Below are 17584 nucleotides of genomic sequence, written 5' to 3' on the forward strand. Positions count from 1 at the left end.
AGAGGGCTTGATAAGACAGATTGCTGGGTCCCACCCACAGTGCTTCTGATTTAGCAAATCCGTAGTGGGTCCCAAGAATTTGTGTTTCTAATAAGGCCCCAGGTTACGCAGATGTTGCTGGCCCACACACCATGCTTCCACATTTTAGGAACCATTGCTTTAGTATATGAAAATGCAATTTATTGTTTTATCAATTTTTTTAACAAGTTGTAAAATGTTTTTGATTCTTCTATATTAAAACATGACATGGAAATTTTTGGAATATTGTTATAATTAGACATAGAAAAAATGGTTTTGTCTTTAAAGCAATTAGAATAGAGTTGCATTGGGAGATCAGCTGCTTAAGAAAGAAGTCATCTTTACATGGCTTCTGACTCTTAAGGGAAAACCATCCTTTGACCAATTTTTACATTTCTTTTAAACTGTGATCCTAATTTTAAAAAGTACAATTGGGGAGTTCCTGTCATGTCTCAGTGGTTAATGAATCCGACTAGGAACCATGAGGGTGCAGGTTTGATCCCTGGCCTCGCTCAGTGGGTTAAGGATCCGGTGTTGCTCTGAGCTGTAGTGTAGGTTACAGGCATGGCTCGGATCCTCGGATCCCGTGTTGCTGTGGTTGTGGCGTAGGCCAGCAGCTACAGCTTTGATTCAGCCCCTAACCTGGGAACCTCCACATGCTGCGGGTGCTAACCCTAGAAAAGACAAAAAGACAAAAACAAAAAAAAAGGTACAATTGGAAGGAAGCCATCTCCTATAAAGATGTGTTTATGTTTTATTTTGTTTTTGAGAAAATTGCACACATGTGTAAACACATTGATTTTTGGAGTTTGAGTAGTGTGTTAAGTGTTTGAAGTAAATATCCCTATATTTTGTGTCATGGTTTGATGTTTTCATATTGTTTATCCTTATTTTTTGTGTCATGGTTTGATGTTTTCATATTACTTATTTGCATTTCAGAAAAATAGAAAAAAATTACCATAGAATTCATTCATAACTGATTAACAATATTATTTTTAATTGTCAGAAAATAATTTGCATCACAAAGTTAAGTATTTGTATTCTATGGAGTGTCAAGTTAATACTAAATGCTAGATTGAAAATTCAAACTTTTAAATTCTGGCTCTGCTACTTACAAGAAGGCGACCATAGAATAGTCATTACTACTCTATTCCTCAGTTTCCTAAAAAATGAGAGAAAGAAAAGTGCCTGTCTATCAGGGTAGCTGTGAGGATTCAATGAGAACTATTCCTGGCATTTTAGTGAGTGCTATGCAAGGGTTATTTTTTTTTAATTAGTTACTATTTAACTACCAATTAGACAAATTTTTGTATTATTTTTAATATACAACTACCAAATAGGCAAAAACAGGCATATACTAGATTTAAAGTATATCCATGAAATCTTCACAATCTTGTTAATTTTTTTTTTTTTTGCTTCTTCAGGCCACACCAGTGGCACATGGAGGTTCCCAGGCTAAGGGATGAATAGAAAATACTACTTCCAGCCTATGCCACAGCCAGAGCAACATGGCATCCAAGCCACTTCTGCAACCTACACCATAGTTCATGGCAATGCCAGATCCTTAACCCACTGAGGGAGCCCAGGGATGGAACCAGCATTCTCATGGATACTGGTCGGGTTAATTACCACTGAGCCATAATGGGAACTCCCCAATCTTGTTAAATTTTTTAAAATTTTGATATAGTAAGCTTCATATTTTATATTTTCCATCTCCATGTAAATGAGAGGTCTCGATATTCTACCATTCTAATATCTGTTTATCCCCCCACTTTTTTTGCTACTGTTAGTTGACAAGAGTCTATGTGTTTCCATGATCTTATATGTTTTTATATATCAAAATTGAGAAGTCTTTTATTCTTCAATGAAGTTTTTCAGTTACCAAAAAACCTTTTAGATGCTGTTACATTTATTTATCTATGCCTGTAGCAACTACCTGGCTAACATTGTATTAGGACTGTTTTTAACGCATTTAAAATATACATAATTATGTCCCCTAATATCTAACTTTGAAAACAGATGACTCACCTGATTGTGAGTATCTTGATCTTTAATAGATTAACTTTATTTTATATCTTATATATAAATACATATGGTATTATCTACAACAAAATCCATAGGACTGTTAAACCTTTGAAAAGTAAATAAGCATAAAAGCAATATAGGACCACCCAAAAATAATTTTACTAATTCTTTTATATCCTTAATTAGTTGTAACTTTATAATATCTAAAACATAACTTGGGATGGCAGCTAGGAATCCAGAACTATAATTTTGGGCCTGCAATAATAGAGTTATTTGTCTAATTTGTTTGTCTTAAATATTTATGCCTAAAAAGAGAAACCTGTTTGTAGACTATATTTACTTATATACAACTGAGGTGTGCAAATATTTTTAAATAGAGTCAGATGTTATTGACAGAAAACACAAATAGTAGTGATTAAGGTAAAATAATGTAAAACTTCTCCCTTAAGGTAATAATATTTTATAGTCAGTAATCATCAATAATTAATTTGACACACAAAGGACAGTTGTTTGTGGGTTGGATGGGTTGTTAAAAAAATGAAGAGGGAAAATGATCAATTGAATGAATGAAATAAAGCAATCTGAAATTATTGTCCCTGGGTATGAACCATAGGAAAAATAAAAAGTCTAAGAGACTTAGAGTTCTTCCCAGGTCTGTTGACAGAAAAATGGAATAGCATATTTAGTAAAGTATATCCTGCTTATATATTTAATGGGAATAATCAGAATTGATTTTTCTAAGTTACAGATTTTTTTTCTAATTTCAGCCCTGTATCTTAGAATGTTGTTCATCTGATAGTCACATGCCTGTTGGCCTGCTCCCTGCCTCTAAATATGAGATACTATCAAAGCTTATATATAGTAGAGTAATAATTCACACTGTTCAGCTTTTTAGAGTTTTATTTGATGCAAAAAGCTTTTTTTTTTATAAGAATAGATTACATTTTCTCTGATCTCATAAAGGTTGGATAATCTTTTGGCATTGGTAAAATGCTAGTAATAAAATTCTGTAGAATATAATACAAGTACTATGTCCCATTATCACTTAAAAATGGTGTATATCCAAAATATGTATATTACATAAAGAATCTTTTTTTTATTCTTAAAAGGTAAAAGTATAATTCAGGGCATATAAGTGAGGTGAAGTACAAGGTCTTTAGACATAAATTATAGAAGAGAATAAAAAATTAAATACTGATTTTAAAAAGTACATCTATATAATTACAGAGAAATGTTTGATAATTTGTTATAGTAAATTAGAATATATTAAACTATTTAGCACTCATAAGAAAAAAATAACTTTTAGTGCTTTTATAGTACCAGGCTACACCAGAAAAAAAAAGGTTTGTTTAGTAATATATTATTTTCGATTTTGAATTGAAGAGTTAAATAGAAGCCTAGCATGCATCTTAGTTCTCACTCACTGATTCATTTATCAAGCTTTTTACTTTTAATCCTTGATATGTATCTGATACTATCCTGGATACTGGAATTAAAAAATGAATAAGGCATTGTTTTTATCCTCAAGAAACTGATTCTTTATAAGAGTCAGCAAACTTAGACTGTCATCTTTTTTTGTATGGCTTGTGAACTAAGAATGGATTTTTGCATTTTTGAATAGCTGAAAGAAATCAAAAGAATATTTTGTGACACATGAGAGATATTTGAAATTTAAATTTCAGTGTACATCATTGAAGTTTTATTGGAACATAGCCACTCATTCACTGACCTGTTTCTATAGCCACAGCAGCGAATTGAATAGTTGAATCAAAACCGTATAGGCCTGCAGTGCCTAAAATATTTACTCTCTGACCCTTTGTAGAAAATGTTTGTCAACCTCTGATCTGATGGCAATAAGTCATCCTTATTTTCATTTTTAACCGACTTTTTAAATTTGTTTTTACCTTTTGTTCTTTAGTAATCTGAAATGATATTGTTTCATTTCTTCAATTTTTAATCTTAGAAAGGAGCAAAGAAAAAACACTTTTTTCCAAATTGAAGTATATTACCCCATTGTCATAGTAGACAATATAGCATAACAAAGATAAAAGATCCCTTATCATAAAAGGTAAAATTTTGAACTTCCAAAATTGATCAAATTATTGTATTTCTTGTCTCACTCTTAAAAATTTTTCTAACTATTGTTCTGATAAAATCTATCAGTATGAAATAAAGGAATCACAGAATTTCAGGAAACTATAAACTTGATGTAAGGGATATTCATTTAAACTAGTTTTTATGGTTCATTTTGGAAGTAAAGAGGCATCTGACAAAATGACCAATACTGAAAGGGGTGGAGTACTCATAATCTGGTACAAAGAATGGATTTCTAGGAAAAGATTATGAATTCCAGAATGCATATTGTTTAAAGCCTATAATATATACATTTCTTTGGAAGCAATTACTATCTAAGCCTTTCTACAGATATTTGCCAATTAGGTTATTAGGATTTTTTAACAAAAATGTTAAATCAAAAAAAATTATTTATTTTATACAGTTTGTTTTATAATCAGTTTGGTTAAGTTTATGCATTTCATAACTTTAGGTATGAGTGTTCTATAATATCGACTATGATTCTATATGGTCATTAACCGTTTTTCTTTCTTACATTGTAATGCTTCAAAAACAAGGATACTGTATAAGTTAAAAAAAAAAAAAGGTACATACATAATTGACCCAAGTTACTGATTATGTTAATGATTCTTAATTTATGACTCTTGTGACAATCAGTGAGAATTTACATTTAAAAATGCCAAACTAGGAGTTCCCGTCGTGGCGCAGTGGTTAACGAATCCGACTAGGAACCATGAGGTTGCGGGTTCGGTCCCTGCCCTTGCTCAGTGGGTTAACGATCCGTATAGGCCTGCAGTGAGCTGTGGTGTAGGTTGCAGACACGGCTCGGATCCTGCGTTGCTGTGGCTCTGGCGTAGGCCGGTGGCTACAGCTCTGATTCAACCCCTAGCCTGGGAACCTCCATATGCCGCAGGAGCGGCCCAAAGAAATAGCAAAAAGACAAAAAAAATAAAATAAAATAAAAAAATAAAAATAAAAATGCCAAAGTAAAATACCTGTATCCATGGTAAAACTAAAAAAAAGCATATTGAACTAAAATTTTAAGTATTTTAAAAACTGTTCTGTATCATTGGATAACTAAACAATACAAAACTGATAACAAAGTAGAATACTAGAAACTCTTGTACTGGAAATATTTAAAACTAGGTTAAATGAAATATATCATTCACTTTATGGTCAGATAAAGTTATATTTTATACCATTTTAAGGAAATCTCTCTATAATTTTTATGAAGTAGTCCTGGACAGGAGAAATATGTTTTCATGTCATACCTTTGTCTAAATATGTTGGGATAGAAAATGATACATTACATCATATGATCTAGTTATTATACTAAGACTATAGTATCAGACAGACTTGAATCTGAATCTTAACTCTACCACAGTGAAATTTAGGCAAATTAATCTGTTCAAACTTCAGTTTTCTCATCTACTCAGTTGCTAATGCCTACCTCTCAAGGTTGTTTTTTCTAATAATTGAGATAATAAAAGTAGTCATAAAAATTAACCAATATATATATAGCATTTACTATGTGTCAGGAGCTGTTTTAAGCATATGTTAATTCATTTAGCCTTCAAAACAACCATATATTGCAGATACTATTTTTATATCTATTTTGTAACATGTTTTAATAATGATGGAGAAACTGAAATATAGATTAATTGACTTGACCAAGGTTATCCAAGCTTATAAGTGACAGTAATTCATGTAACAGGATCTAGTATAATGCCTGGTACCTTTGTAGATGCTCAGTAAATGTCCTTTTTTTCCCTTTACCTTTTTCTTCCTCATTTAATTAATAATACTGCCTGTTACCTCTAGATATGGCAGCCTCCAATACCTCTGCTAATAACCATTGTACTTCGATAGCTATTGTTAGCTATTAACATACCTGGTGGATATGTCTAAAAAAGTAAAGATGTTAATCAGCATTTCCCCACTACTACTTTAAGGCATGGGCAAAGGAACAAGAATAAGAACTAGGGAGTTCCCATTGTAGCACAGGGGAAATGAATCCAACTAGTATCCATGAGGATGCATATTCGACCCCTGGCCTTGCTCAGTGGGTCCTGGATCCGGCATTGCCATGAGCTGTAGTGTAGGTCGCAGACGCAGCTCAGATCCCTCATTGCTTTGGCTGTGGTGTAAGCCGACAGCTGTAGCTCTGATTTGACCCCTAAGCCTGGGAACTTCCATAATGCTATGGGTATGGCCCTAAAAAGCAAAAAAAAAAGAAAGAAAGAAAGAAAAAAAGGGTAAGTTAAGAACTTCTATAGTCTGTATGATATGAGTAATATGGATTATTAGTGCAGTTGCATTAAGTAATCCCTGATATCCTTCCTGAACCTATTTATTTTGTGTCTCTGTATATATGGCTTGAAATGGCTCAGATATGTGATATTGACGGTAACTTTTTAGTAACAATCCCTTTTATATCTGAGGTTTATAATTATTTTGCATTATCCATTGTAAAGCAGTATATATCTTAGAGTATGGACATGTTTTTGACCTAACATTTTGCTAAAAATAATATTTATAGTCTTTGTTCACTTTAACATGTATTTATCATGTACCTTGGGCTTTATTGAACAATGTCAAAGTTCATGTACTCCTAAAATAGTCATCTGACAAATCAAGACAATATAAACCTAGAATCAGAACTGATCAGCCAATTCAGGCCAAATTTTTCTTTAAAGGGAAAGATTAAGAGAAAGCTGGGTAGTCAGTGAAATTTTTATACAAGTAGAATCTAAGCTAAAATTGAAAGAGAGAAGTAGAATTTAGGAGAAAAAAAAGACATTATTGATGGGGGTAAGAACAAAAGGTAAATGTATGACCCAGCTATAGAAAAAGATAAAATTAATTAATCTTCCTAGCTAGAGCAGAGGATTCACCATACATAGAAGGATGGATAAACTAGACCTATGTTATTTTAATCTCTTTTTTAGAAAAGCTAGACTAGCACCATCTGCAGAGATGAAAAAGAGTAACTATCATTATTCAGAGATTCCTTAGAAGCCAAAATTCATAAATCTGCTATCATGTTATACACAATGCAGTAAAATAATGCCATTCATAAATCTGCTATCATGTTATACACAATGAAGTAAAATAAAGTCTTTCTAAAACTAGACCCTTTGGAGAACTGGCACTTACTCCATTGTACAATCCCCACTAAGACTAACATCATTCTTCTCGAAGAATGTTTTTATGCTCTGGTTTTGTTTGTTTTTTTGTTTGTTTGTGAAGTCCTGATGTAATTTGTAAACTTAGTGACTATCCACATGACTTTTTTGTATATAAAATTTAAACTACTGTGAAGCACCAAGTTTTAATTTTGTCATTTTGTTGTTCAGAAAACTTTTTAGTCAATATTTATCTTACAATCCAGGCATCAAGGAATTTTTTTTATCATAAATTTTGTCAGTTCCGTATCTTGAATTAACTTAGCATTTTATAAAATTGCCAAATAACAGTAAAGAAGTCACAGTATCTCAGAGTTTGAGGAGAAATTAAAGGCCATCACATTGAAGTCCTAGCATGCCTTTGTCATCATTCCCAGCCTTTGCCTTAACATCTCAATTGCTACTTCTTCCATCTGGAAGTTAGTTGCTTATGTAACACTAATTATTTGAAAATCCAAACATGCCGCCTTATCTGAGACATTCACCTTCTATTGTATTTATGCATTAAAAAGAAATGCTCTTTAGTACAATTATTCCCTTTGAAAAGTAACAGGTACAAAATTAGACCATTTAGAAAATTAGGACAATAGGTGACATTATACTTAAAAATTCATGTCAAAAGTCTCCTGTTCCACATAGCAACACTAAAGAGGGAAGCATATATTGCTTCTTGAGGTGGGGATTTAGAATTTTAAGCATAAAGCGAAAAGAAAAATTTCATACATGAAACACCCACAAATAAAATGCTGTCTTCACTTTCCCTTAAATACATTTCTGAATTGCATGCTTTTTCTGTACCAGAGCATGTACCAGCTTTGGCAGGGATCCTAATTGGAAAGAGAGATCATTTCAGTAAACATAAAAATGTATACAGATATACTTACAGTAAATTGTATGTCTAATTAGAGCTCTAACTAGAAAAGTAGTATTGACCATGTAACCACTTGTGGGACAGCATAACATAGTGGTTAAGAACACAAACTACTTGGGTCTGAATCTAGATTCACTTCTTAGTGTGTGATCTTATACAGCTTATTTTACTCAGTTTCCTTATGTGTAAAATTGAGAGAATAAGGGTACTTACCTCATAGGGTAGTTATATGATATGAATTTACATAAGTGAAATACTAAAAATATTTATTTGCTATATAAATATTTCCTGTTGTTACCTACAGTCTAAATAAGAAAGAACTTTCACTTGATTGAGTAAAGTAGTAGAAGAATTTTTTTCTAGGGAACAAAATCAAGCAAGATAAGGCCTAAGTATGTAATAGAATAATTGTGGAAAAGGAAAAAGAAACAGAGATGATATACTGACTGTTGTTTTTTACCTTGAATTTAACAGAGTAATAAAATCTTGAAATCACTGTTCCAGCTCACCCTTATAAGCCTACTCTCATAAAATGAACAGAGGCTGGCATCCTGGAATATTTTGCAAAAGTGTTTGCTGAGATAGTGACAAGCAAAATATCATTAAATGTTTTGCAAATATAAAATGCTAAAAGCATGTTTATCAGGAGATGTTTCAGGACTGAAGATTTCAGAATATTCTTTTCTTCATTATTGTCCAAAATCTAGAATGTGAGTTTATCTATATTAGATCTCCATCTATAAAGTGGACATAATGTTACTTTTCACACAAAATGTAATATATTGGCAACAAATGGATTTCTATCTGTCAAGTCCTTTGAGCTTCTTAGAATGATATCACTGAATTAGAACTGAATATCGGTAACTTTGTTATTGCTGGGCATAAAAAGAAATTGATAAAGTAGAATCAGATAACAAAATAAACTGGAATTATTCTAATAATTTTACTAGTATTATTTCCTCATATTGGAACTTGGGAATACCATGCTAGCTATTAATGAGTAGCAGACAAATATCCAATGGAGGGAAGTAACCGTTTCAGATAATCATAATGGCAGACTCACAACTGAGAATTTACAGGATGAATCAGAGTTCCTTCAAAAGATGCTGAGAAGAAGGAAGCAGTAAAGGTATGGGAAATGTGGAGTTTGAAAATGAATTGCCATCAGTTTCAGAAAGAGAGAGAGAGGAGAGAGAGAGACACCAAATGTCAAAGGCAACAATACAGAAGAAGCAGTTGATTGTTCTGAAAGGACCAGTTCATAAGAGGAAATATATTATACTCCTGTATGAAGATTGAAGATAGCTATATTTTAGTGATGGATAAAATTGGGATAATTTAAAAAATTTCCCCTCACTGTCTTCACCCTTTCCTGTAAGTTTGATTGCAATACCTTACGAGAAGATAGGTCATTTTTGACTGAGGTGATTTTGAATCAAGTTTTGCATATTTTTAAAATACTTTTCTACAAAGTGTAGGCATTTGAAGCAATGACAAATAACTTAGTTTTGAATATTGTATAAATATAATGGAGTCTTATAAAGTATCTCATACTTGCAAAGATTTGAGACTGTAATGTATAAGAGACTCCCACACTTTAACCCTATTGATAAGATTCAAAAGAGATTCACATCATGCCAGTTTCCACTGTTGTTAAACATAGTATTTAGAGGTTTGGATAATTATGTGATACGTTGATATGAGTTCTGTCTGTGGGTCTTACTTATTTAATATCTAGAGGAATAAGAGAACTGCTTTTATATAATATTGAAAGCCAATCCTAATATAAATACCCTAATATAAATTCCCTCAATAAGTGTATCTTGTGTAAGAGTAGCAACAGTATTAATAATAATGGTTTGGTTTATCTTTGCTCAAACTTTAGTTTTTCCTTCTAAATATAATACTTTAGAACAGGGATCAGAAAACTTATTTTTTAGAGGTAGTAATTATTTAGAGAGAATAAATATTTTAGGCTTTGTATGCTGTATAGTCTCTGTCATAACTACTCAGTGCTGCCAGACCTGTAGCACAGAACCATTATATAAATGGGCCTTGCTGTGCCCCAGTAAAACTTTGTGAACGCTGAAGTTGGCTTTCTCATAATTTACACATCAAGAAATATTCTTTTGATTTTTTTTCCTAATCATTTAAAAATTTGAAGATTACCCTTAGATTGTAGGCCGTGCAGAAAACAGGCAGCAGGCAGGATTTGTCCCATTGGCTTTGGCTTGCCAATCCCTATTTCAGAACATTCCTAACCTATAGTGTACTAGCATCTGCTCTTTTATCAGAAAGTTATAGTCTGTGAGCCTTTCAAAAGAATGCTCTGAGAACTTAAGACTGACAAAGGAGTTGCCCCCCAGAAATTAATACTTATTAGACCCAAATATGTCCTGAGTGCCTACTGTGTATATACCAGGCACTGTTCAAGATCTATTGAGGATAGAGCATTGAACAAAGAAGTCCAAAGTCTGTGCCTCTATGGAGTTACATTTTAGTGGGGTGTCACAAATATAAGTAAATTAGTAAAATGTGTAGTACTAGAGAAGATGATAAGTACTATGGATAAAAATAAACCAGGGAAGTTGGATAGGTAGTGCAAGCAGGAAAGAGGGTTGTAATTTTAAATAAGATTATTAAGGAAGGCTTATTGATAAGTTAACATTTGAATAAAGACCTAAAGGAGGAGAAAGAGCTAGCCATGGATCTGTAGAACCTGTGTTTTGCCCTTAGTATAATAGAGTTTTGAGCAGAGGTGTGACATGATCAGACACATGTAAATATAACAAGTAAGCCACTTAGGAGGCTATGGAAATAATCCAGATGAAAAATGATAGTGAATCAGACCAATGATAGAGATAAAGATAGTGAGAAGAACATTATGGTTATATATTAAAAGTCGAGGTAACAGATGGAATAAAAGAAAGAGAATAGTCAACTATAAGACCCAGGACTTTGACTTGGGCAGTTGCAAGGATGGAGTTGCTATTCACTGAACTGGAAAAGACTGTGGGAAGAGTAGATTTGAAGAGAAAGATCAGCAGTTTTACTTTCATCATGGATACTTGAACTACCTTTAGGTAATCCAAGCAGAAATGTGAAGTTGGCAATTATATATATGTATCTGGAGTTCAGAGGAGAAGTATGGGCTAGAGATACAATTTTTTTTTAGAGTCATCATGGAATTAAAATCCATGACAACTGATGAGATCATCAAGGTATTTACTAATATTACTGTTTATTTATTGGCATTACTTCCCCTGCTTCTTTTCTTATCCACTTTCAAAGAGGTAGGTAGTTTATAGGAACCTGTCCCCTCTGCTCACTCACAAAGGGTGGAAGGGATCCCACTGAACAGGTACCTGACCCACAAAGGAAATACTTTTAGTTGGCCATCCTCAAATTTTGCCATGGTGTAAACAGGGGAGTGAATTTTTCCAAGTACCTCCTTGCTGGAAACTGTTTGCACTGGAGGTAAGTGTGAAAGGGGAGGTTGTGGGGAATGAAGGGGTGAGGGCTTCCTAAACCTTTCCTAAACCTCAGGAATGGCTTGATTCTGAGGAAGGGAGAAGGTTCAGGCTGGTTCTTATTTCCCTGAACCAGTTCATACAGCCCTAAATTTGACCTGCTTTCCTTAAACTGGGAGTCAGAAATCCCTTTTCTCTTCTGTTTTTCTGCTGCAGAAATTCCCAACATTCCCATTTTGTGGGCTCCAGAAAGGGGTAAGCGAAGACTTCAATCCCAGCCAATCATTTCCAGATTAATAATTTTTAGTGTTTTGGTTTCTTTTATCATCATAAAAAAAATGCTTGGACCCATTTTTCCCATCTGTTTAATTTCCTTGTGGATTGTTATGTATCTATGTACTAGGGTTATTCTATATCCCTGGGCAATAGAGTTCAGATCCATCTGCTATGTCCATTTGTGTGCTGTTTCTCTTGTGAATTCTCATGTGCAGTTTATTGATGACTATTTCCTAGATGAAAGACACCTCATTCGGGAGACTGCTTCACTCTTAATCTCATCTTATCCTGAATGGTGTTTTGTTCCCCTGCTGACAGCTTTTCACTACCCTACCCAACTGCTTCTGATGATCTGTTATCGCTTCTCTGCTGTTCTGTCTTCCTGCTTTTGACTGCCTTTGATTTTTGTCTCTACTTTTTGCCCCCATTACTTATCTGCTGATTGGTTTGCATTTGTCACTCCCAAGTGCTTTGTTCATCAGCAAATGGCCTGGTACTACGTATCCATCTGCTGTTTCAGCATTTTAGACTGCCCAACATTGTTTATCTGCTCTCCTCTCATTCTCCTATACCATGACTTTCCAAGTGCTATGCCATCTGTGTGCTTTATCTTGCCCACCCAATCTATGCCTGTAATATTATAAGTAGGTTCAGATTGTTTAGCACTTCTGCTACCTATCTCCAGTTGCCTTGCACCACTGTTGGATCACTGACTGAATTTGCTTGACTAGTCTTCTGTACCTATTTGCTGCACATGGCTGCCCCATTATTAAACTTGAGACATTGCATTAATCTCCTGTGACTCAGCCTTGCAACTTGCTGATTGGTCCATAATGCCTTCTTTATACGTCTCTGCGTCTCATAAATCACTGGCATTGCTCCTCTGTTGTCTTGTAACCCTGATCAGATTTTATTTCCAAGAGAACAGTTGCCTACATATTGTACAAACATATCTTAGAAATAGGAAAATGCTTTACTATTTAAGTCCAGTCCAATTTATTCTTCAACTGACTTTTAAATTCACTATCACCATCTTTTCTGCTTTTTTATACAACTCTACATTCTTCCCTCTAGAAGAAGATTTAGATTTTTTTCTGAATCATTTATCATCTTTCTTCAGTTGCTTTTTCATATTACATATTATGTACTTTTGTTCCTTGTGTATGGGATCTTCAAATAATTTTCCATATGCTAAATCTATTTCCTAATTTATTTTCCCTAATTTTTCTAGGGCTTCATAAGGATGAATTAATTTTATCTTTAATTAGTTAAGACCAGAATAATTTTTTGAAACTTTAAGTATCATCTCTAAAAATAATAAATTTAGTTATCTTAAAGTTCTTTATAATTAAGATTGAAGTAACTTTCCACTCTGCTCCACTCTTTCCTTTGAGACTATCATTTCTCTGTCACTCCATAATTTATATAATATCATTTAGAGATCATTTGGATGCATCCATCTATCCCTCCTAAATTTTAGACTGTCTTTTCTTGTGTGTGGCTTAACTTTGAAAATTGACTTTATCCTTTATTAACTAAGTATTTGGAATCTAGAAAGAAACTGGAATAAAAATTATATGTACCTTAAAGCTAATTATCTTATTCCCTTGTATTTAAAATGAAAGACAAGATCAAACAAGATGTGGAAAAGAATTTTGGTAAAATTTTTAAACAAATTCAGGAGTCTTAAGGAGATTTAAAGTGGCATATATATGCACTATACAAGTATCTGTATCTAGACTTGAAGTGTTCTCTGTGTGTATGTGTCCACAACATCATTGTGCTTGAAGTGTGAAAATGCTCAGTATCCATATTTAATTTTATTTCATTTTTACTAAAAACTAAAGGAAAAAGAGAAAAAGAAGAGAGTGATAAATTTAGGGACTATAGAAAAAAAAGTTTGGATAGGTTTTTCTTCTTTGCCTTTAGTAATAGAGATAATTGATATGAGGCAAAAGGCTTCTCTAGGAAAGTCAAGAAAATTACTTCAGTAATTTTTTAATTTTTTATTGTGATAAAATACACATAACATAAAATTTACTATTTTGATCATTTTAAGCATACAATTTAGTGGTACTAACTACATTCACTATTTTATGTATTAATCACAACTACCTTTTTCCAGAACATTTTCAACATTCCAAATAGAAACTCTATACCCATTAAAGCATAGCTCCCCTATTTCTCTTTCCCCCAGCACCTGGTAACCTCTGTTTTACTTTCTGTCTCTGAATTTACCTATGCGGGGTACCTCATATAAGTGGAATCATACAGTTTTTATCCTTCTGTGACTTATTTCTCTTAATATTTTGAAGGTCCATTCATGTTGTAACATATATCAGAATTTCATTCCTTTTTGAGAGTAATATTCACTTACGTATATGTATAACAGTTTATCCATTTATCTTGTGATGGGTACTTAAGTTGCTTCCGTCTTTTGGCTGTTATATTAATGCTGCTATAAACATTATTGTGCAAGTACCCGTTTTTCTTTCCATTCTTTTGGGTATTTACCTAGAAGTAAATTCAGTAGCTTTTAATACTTTTGTCTAAGAAGAAATTAAGTTAGTTGAAAAGACATCAGGGAAACTACATAATTAGCACAGAAGATAGATAAGTCTGACATACTGTATGAGGAGTAGAAGAAATTATAAACTTTTAGAAAGGCTATAGAAGGCCAAGTGAGATTTAGAAGACTCTATCTTCTAAGAATCAAAGGGAAGATAAAGTTGAAATAACACAGATGTTGGGTGTTTGAAGTATAGCAAAAAATGATTCTGGAGAAGGTTGAATTTAAAAATATTTCAGGAGTTCCCATCGTGGCGCAGTGGTTAACGAATCCAACTAGGAACCATGAGGTTGCGGGCTCGGTCCCTGCCCTTGCTCAGTGGGTTAACGATCCGGCGTTGCCGTGAGCTGTGGTGTAGGTTGTAGACGTGGCTCGGATCCCGCGTTGCTGTGGCTCTGGTGTAGGCCGGGGGCTACAGCTCCGATTCGACCCCTAGCCTGGGAACCTCCATATGCCGCGGGAGCAGCCCAAGAAATAGCAACAACAACAACAAAAGACAAAAAAAAAATAAAAATTAAAAATTAAAAAAAAATAAAAATAAAAATATTTCAAGTGGGAGTTCCCGTCATGGCACAGTGATTAATGAACCCGACTAGGAACCATGAGGCAGGTTCGATCCCTGGCCTCATTCAGTGGGTTAAGGATCTGGCATTGCTGTGAGCTGTGGTATAGGTTGCAGACACAGCTCGGATCCCATGTTGCTCTGGCTGTGGCATAGGCCAGCACCTATGGCTCTGATTAGACCCCTAGCCTGGGAACCTCCATATGGGTGCAGCCCTAAAAAGACAAACATATATATATATATATATATTTTTTTTTTTTGGAGTGAAGTAATGCTGACTTTTAAAGAGACACGAGGTAGGCATTTAAAGGGCAAGGTTTAAATGAAGTTAATAGAACTGAAATGAGGCAACCAGCTTGTGCTTAGAGAAACCAGCAATGGGAACAGGAATTCATTTCAGTTTAGTAGTCTTCAATCCTGAATACCCAGCTTTCTACCTAAAGTGAACTCTCTACCATAGTGTCCTAGACTTTACAGGAGTGACAAAATTGTAAAGAATTGGTCATCGTCTTCGAGGGGTTTAAAACTAGAGTAGGTAAATATATAGTAATGGGTTTAGGAAAGAAGACTTTCAGTCCTTTAGGCATAATATTCTCATTTGTTAACAATTTTGGTGTGATTTTACATACTCTATCCAGTCTTTCTCAGCCAAAGTTCCTCATCTAAAGTATAAAACAGTGGAGTTCCCGTTGTGGCTCAGGGCTCAGTGGTTAACGGACCCAACTAGAATCTATGAGGATGGGGTTCAATCCCTGGCCTCGCTCAGTGGGTTAAGGATCTGGCATTGCCATGAGCTCTGGTGTAGGTCGCAGATGCAGCTTGGATCCCATGTTGCTGTGGCTGTGGCATAGGCCAGCACCTATGGTTCCGATTAGACCCCTAGCCTGGGAACCTCCATATGCCGCAGGTGCAGCCCTAAAAAGACAAATAAGGCAATAAATAAATAAATTATTTGAGTGACTATCTTCTCAGTTCTCCCAATTGTGTATAAACTAGTACTATTCTATATTCATAGGAGAGAATTTAATTCATTACATCTGATAATTCTCTCAGAACATATTGAAAAAAACCTTACCCAGTGCTGTATAGTCTGTTAGGTGTATGTAACACAAAGATAAGGTCTTGCTGTCAAGGAACTTACATTCCAAGAGAGGGAAAAAGACATTCAGCAAAATAAAACACATTTCTAATACCGTCCACAAAATTTTGTTATTTTCTTCTAATTCTTGAGGGAAGATACTCAAAGTCAGAGTGATTGTACAGTAGGGAATCCTTTCACCTCTCCTAAGCATCATTGATTTAGGAATTAAAAATGTCTATATTAATGCCTTGTCACAGCTGAAAAATTCTGGTAATAATTCAAATGCCAATAAGAATCCCTTTAATTTTCAAAATGAGAGCATTCAGTGAAGATTAGTGATTTCATTGGTAGCTGTATATAAACAGCATTACCTAAAACAATTTTATTGGTTTCATAGTGGAAGAATAGAGAATAGCTAGAAATAAATAGATACCTAATGTTCAGGGGTTGTTCTTGAACGTAATCGCTGGCCCAATGAAGGATTTTCCCCCACCTTGAGGTACAACTGTACTCTAAAACTAACATGTTTGGGAATTTAATTTGTTCTCACTATCAACTAAAGCTCACTTGAATTCCTGCTGTCAGACTTTCAGTCATATTCACTGGTTTTTATGATGGAGCTGATTACTTCATCATTTGACCTAGGAACTTATTTGTCCTCCCTATTTTGAGTTGTGCCTGTAAACTTGACAACAATTAGCTTCATTCCTATCAGTCAGTACTTCACAGTGATTCCTTTAAAAAAAAAAAATCTACTTAAAGTGCTGCACTTAAGATACATTTTAGTAACCTATTATTCCTCCCATCTCCTGATCTCCTACTATAGTTATTTATTTTGACAACATGGCTATGGGAAGATCAAAGTTCTCATGTCAGGAGAAAAAGCACAAAAATAGAAATTATATCCAGACTTAACTTCTTTTTTTTAAACAATGATGAATAATTTTAAAAGATTTTGCTTCACTTGTATTCATTTTGAAAAACATTTTTAATGCAAAAAAATAGATATTTTAAAGTATAAGTTATAGAATAAAGGAAAATATGAGTAACATTGTTTTATTCAACTTGTTTTATTAACAATAAATACACTTTTCTTGTAACATCTGAAATTCTGTTTTGAGTAAAGTGAAATAGAGTTATGTAATGTATTTCTTTGGAAAAGTTAGTCTGAAAAGGCTATATTTCTGTCATAGCTTTGTTAGGTTTCCTTTTTATATTTAATAAGAAAATCTTCTAAATTTCTTAGCACTGAGGAGATTCATTGTAGACAGCTACTCCTAACAAGCAGCTTGTCAGGTAATTTTTCTCATTTTTTTTTCCCTTTTCTCTCCTGAAGAACAGAACATATTTAGGACCTTGTAGCTTCCTTATATGAGCATTTTGCGCCAGAAGTTTCACTCCTTCGGTTTTGAATATAGGCAATGACAATAGCAGGTACTAATAACCAGTTTCAG

The 17584-nt window shown here is 33.8% G+C and overlaps 1 protein-coding gene across 5 annotated transcripts in view; it reads left to right on the forward strand.

Moving 5' to 3' along the window:
• The window catches only part of GPHN (gephyrin), a 554831-nt gene that overhangs the window by 240123 nt on the left and 297124 nt on the right, over positions 1-17584 (forward strand). For 2 of the 5 annotated variants that reach the window (XM_047797834.1, XM_047797836.1), the window contains exon 5: positions 11859-11897. The exons of the other annotated variants lie outside the window; for them this stretch is intronic. In XM_047797834.1, coding sequence (XP_047653790.1) covers positions 11859-11897 — 39 coding nt within the window. The remainder of the gene's footprint in view (positions 1-11858; positions 11898-17584) is intronic. 5 annotated transcript variants of the gene reach the window in all.

Source organism: Phacochoerus africanus, chromosome 9, assembly GCF_016906955.1.
Source record: "Phacochoerus africanus isolate WHEZ1 chromosome 9, ROS_Pafr_v1, whole genome shotgun sequence".
Lineage (NCBI taxonomy): Eukaryota > Metazoa > Chordata > Mammalia > Artiodactyla > Suidae > Phacochoerus > Phacochoerus africanus.